At 42.7% G+C, this 3,249-nt stretch overlaps 1 protein-coding gene across 1 annotated transcript in view; it reads left to right on the top strand.

Moving 5' to 3' along the window:
• LOC310771086 (integrator complex subunit 3) overlaps positions 1 to 2,299 on the top strand; it is an 80,074-nt gene extending 77,775 nt beyond the window's left edge. The window contains exon 29 of the mRNA XM_083663759.1: positions 1,655 to 2,299. Within this exon, the coding sequence (XP_083519885.1) occupies positions 1,655 to 1,732 (78 nt within the window). The 3' untranslated portion in view covers positions 1,733 to 2,299. The remainder of the gene's footprint in view (positions 1 to 1,654) is intronic.
• The last annotated feature ends 950 nt before the right edge of the window (positions 2,300 to 3,249 follow it).

Here is a 3,249-nt window from a genome sequence, read left to right as displayed (position 1 = left end):
AGAACTTATGGAAAAGTCATGGAAAGCCCTAACGTTACGTTTTGTTTCTGTTTTAGGACTGTGCGAACATATAGTTATGGATAGATGTGTGTTTTAGCCATAGACTGTATAATATAAATGTTTTCGAAGAGTACACAAAGAAGCAAAGAAAGAAGTGAGGTTTAGCTCAGCGCTGCCGCCATTTTGGTCCGAAAATCGTCCCCTTTTGCGTGGTGTCATCGTCATGGGTGTCTCCAAAATGGCGGGTTTCTTGTGTGCGATTGAGCCTCTCCAGCACTTCTTATCAATAAGTTCTTTGGCAGGACATAAACCATAGATTATTGTGTGTGTGTGTGTGTGTTTTATTTTTGTTCAGCAGCTCCTGTCTCTTATCAAATCTTTATTCATATTATATCCTATTATTATTATTATATAAATGAAACCTTTATTGCCCCTCAGGGAATTTTCTCTGCACAAGGAGCCCAAAAAGAACATAATAGGCACACATGTAATAATAATTACAATAATCCAGATGAGAAGTGATAAAAGCATGGATACCTCCAAATTAGACCGTGCGTACCCCATTTGATAAGATTTTTGCTTTCAGATGTTTTATTACAGAAAGTTTATGAAACCCATCACCTAAACAGTAGGCTATTACATTCTATCATTGTCTTACTTGTGGCCAGTGTCCCAGTGTGTCAGAGTGACAGTGATCAGCTGTGGGGAGTGGTTAATTTAAATGAGGAGGCATTGTTCACTCCCCCCTTGGCTGGCTGTCCAGGTGTGAAAAACTTCTCAAACTTTGAGGGCTTTTTTCTCAGTTCCTGCTTTTCAGAGTGTGAACAATCAAATAAGCATATCTCCTTCATTTTTTTTCAGATTACAATGTGTGACACATCATTTGAAAGCTTACAGTCTGCCATTTCAGAATCTGTAAAAATCAGAAAAATGCCCTCGGCCTAATTGAGGGTCAAAAGGCCAGCTGGTGTCACAAATGTGTTATTTTCGCTTCTATTTGAAAGGTTCTGCATTCTGAGGTCCATGAAAAGTCTTGGAATTACATAATTTGGGTACGACTGGAAAGCTGAGACTCCTGTGGATTCAATGAGCCCAATTGTATTATGTGTGATGATGTTAGTCCCCATAGTAGCCATTTCATTGTAGTGAGACCATTTTTCAAAACTTGACCTCACTGTATAAAATGAATTTCTTTTAGTTAGTAATGTGTCTTACATGTTTCTGTAGTATGTGTGTTGAGCCTGTACTTTAGCAATAAGTTCATGTGAATCTGTGGTCTTTATTGCCATAGTATTCTTTTATTTTTTTACATGTAAATTGGAAGGACGCGGGCACTTAAAGTGTGGTCACCTAGGGGCACCACACTGTATTAAACCAGGCCTGACTGTATGTCACTTTATTTGTTAGAAATAATTATGAGGCGGTGCCCTTTTTCCCACTTGAGCCCCCAAAATGTGCACGCCCCTGGTAACTGTTGGCTACTGATGTTTATATTTTTATTCTTTATTTCAGTTCCAGAATTAGATGATACTGTGTAGACATTGTCATGTTAAATGATGATGAATGTGTGTGTGTGTGTGTGTGTGTGTGTGTGTGTGTGTGTGTGTGTGTGTGTGCATGTGTGTGTGTGTGTGTGTGTGTGTGTGTGTGTCAGGAGGAGGAGGATTCCAAGCCCAAAGCTCCAAAGAGGAAGAGGAAAGGCTCGTCAGCCGTCGGCTCCGACAGCGACTGACCGGCCCGCCGACCAATCACACGCCAGCAGCTGCCATAGAGACCAGCATGACTTACAGGACCATCGGCCAATCTACTGCTTCCCCCGACCGCTGGAGCCGGAAGCCCCTCCCCCTCCCAAAGAGAGACACCTCTGAGACGCCGAGGGAGGGGTGGTGCTCTCGAAACGGACTCTGACACGCCATTGGCCGGAGCCGTGGAAATGCTCCCTGTCCTTCCTCTTCTCGATGCTCATTGGCTCGTGTGGAGTCGCTCTGTGTGGATTGGAGGAAGAGATGGGGTGCGGGGTTTGTTAATGAATTTGGCGACAGACTGAAAGACAGACTTGTAGACGATGACTCTGATGTTTCCATAGAGGCTGTCGCTCTGGCGCCCCCCCCACGCTGCACCTACAGGAGGAGGCGGAGTCAAGAGACAAGTTTTTTAACCCAGGGATCAGGATGTGATGTTAATGTGACGAAGGTGGTCGTTTTCTTTTGTTTTTCTTCTTCAGGGGTTCTGGACCAGACTTCCTGTTTTTAAACCAGCCACTTCCTGTATGACCTTAGCTCTGAGACGCAGCTGTGTGTCCCGAACTGTCAATGTCTGATGAATTGTGCATAAAAAAACAATCCGTTACTGAGATGGAAGGTTGATTGGTATTTTTCTGACAGAAAACACTCAACACACTTCGCTCAATTTTCCCCTTTCCTGTAATAGCAGAACTATTTCCTAAGTCGGTCAGTTTCGCTGCTATTGTCCAAAGTCAGACATCTACGGTTAGCTACTGTTATGACCATGTACTGTTTACAACCAGTTTAATTGTGTAAAAGTCATATATAACTTCTTATCTTTCTAGCAGCATATCGTTTTAATCCTTCACTTTAGATTTGTCTTTACCAGAGTCTGAAAAAGGACGCTGCCTATCACCAGTCATTTAGCATCACGCTAGGCTAACCCAGAGTCAGTCAGCAGGCATCATTCTAATGTAAACAATGCAGTTAAGTTACCTCACGTGCGTTCTATGGCTTTCTCTCACCAAAGTCACTTTCCTAAACTGTGGACATTTAAATGGCCGTGTATTCATATTAAATTTGACATGTAGATTGTTAGACGTGTAAAGTAATTCCACAACACTAGCTGGTGTTCTTTGAAATTAATATCCTCACAAAAAGACTGGGCAGTACGTCAGACCAGACGTGACCGACTCAGGACAATAGCAGCGGAGAGTGACCGATTTAGAACATAGTTACGTTACCACGGACACGTCTGTTCAAAGGTAACATTATTAAGTCATTACAATCTTCACCGACACATTCAATTATAAATACAGGTAGTCACATCTTAAGTTAGCTAATGTTAGCAAAATGCTAACTAGCTACCTAACGTATAGCTACATCAAGAGGAGTTATACCGCGTTCATGACAACTCGGACCGCCGGAAAAAATGGGTTCCGACCTGTAACAAGTGAATTGAACGGTCGTACAGGTCGGAATTACAGATGGGAAATTCGGGTATCATCCAGAGCTCTGCTTTGCC

This window comes from Poromitra crassiceps, assembly GCF_964638095.1.
Source record: "Poromitra crassiceps genome assembly, contig: HAP1_SCAFFOLD_347, whole genome shotgun sequence".
NCBI classification, from domain to species: domain Eukaryota; kingdom Metazoa; phylum Chordata; class Actinopteri; order Beryciformes; family Melamphaidae; genus Poromitra; species Poromitra crassiceps.
The sequence above is the reverse complement of the archived record's forward strand: the minus strand, read 5'-3'. Positions and strand labels throughout refer to the sequence as shown.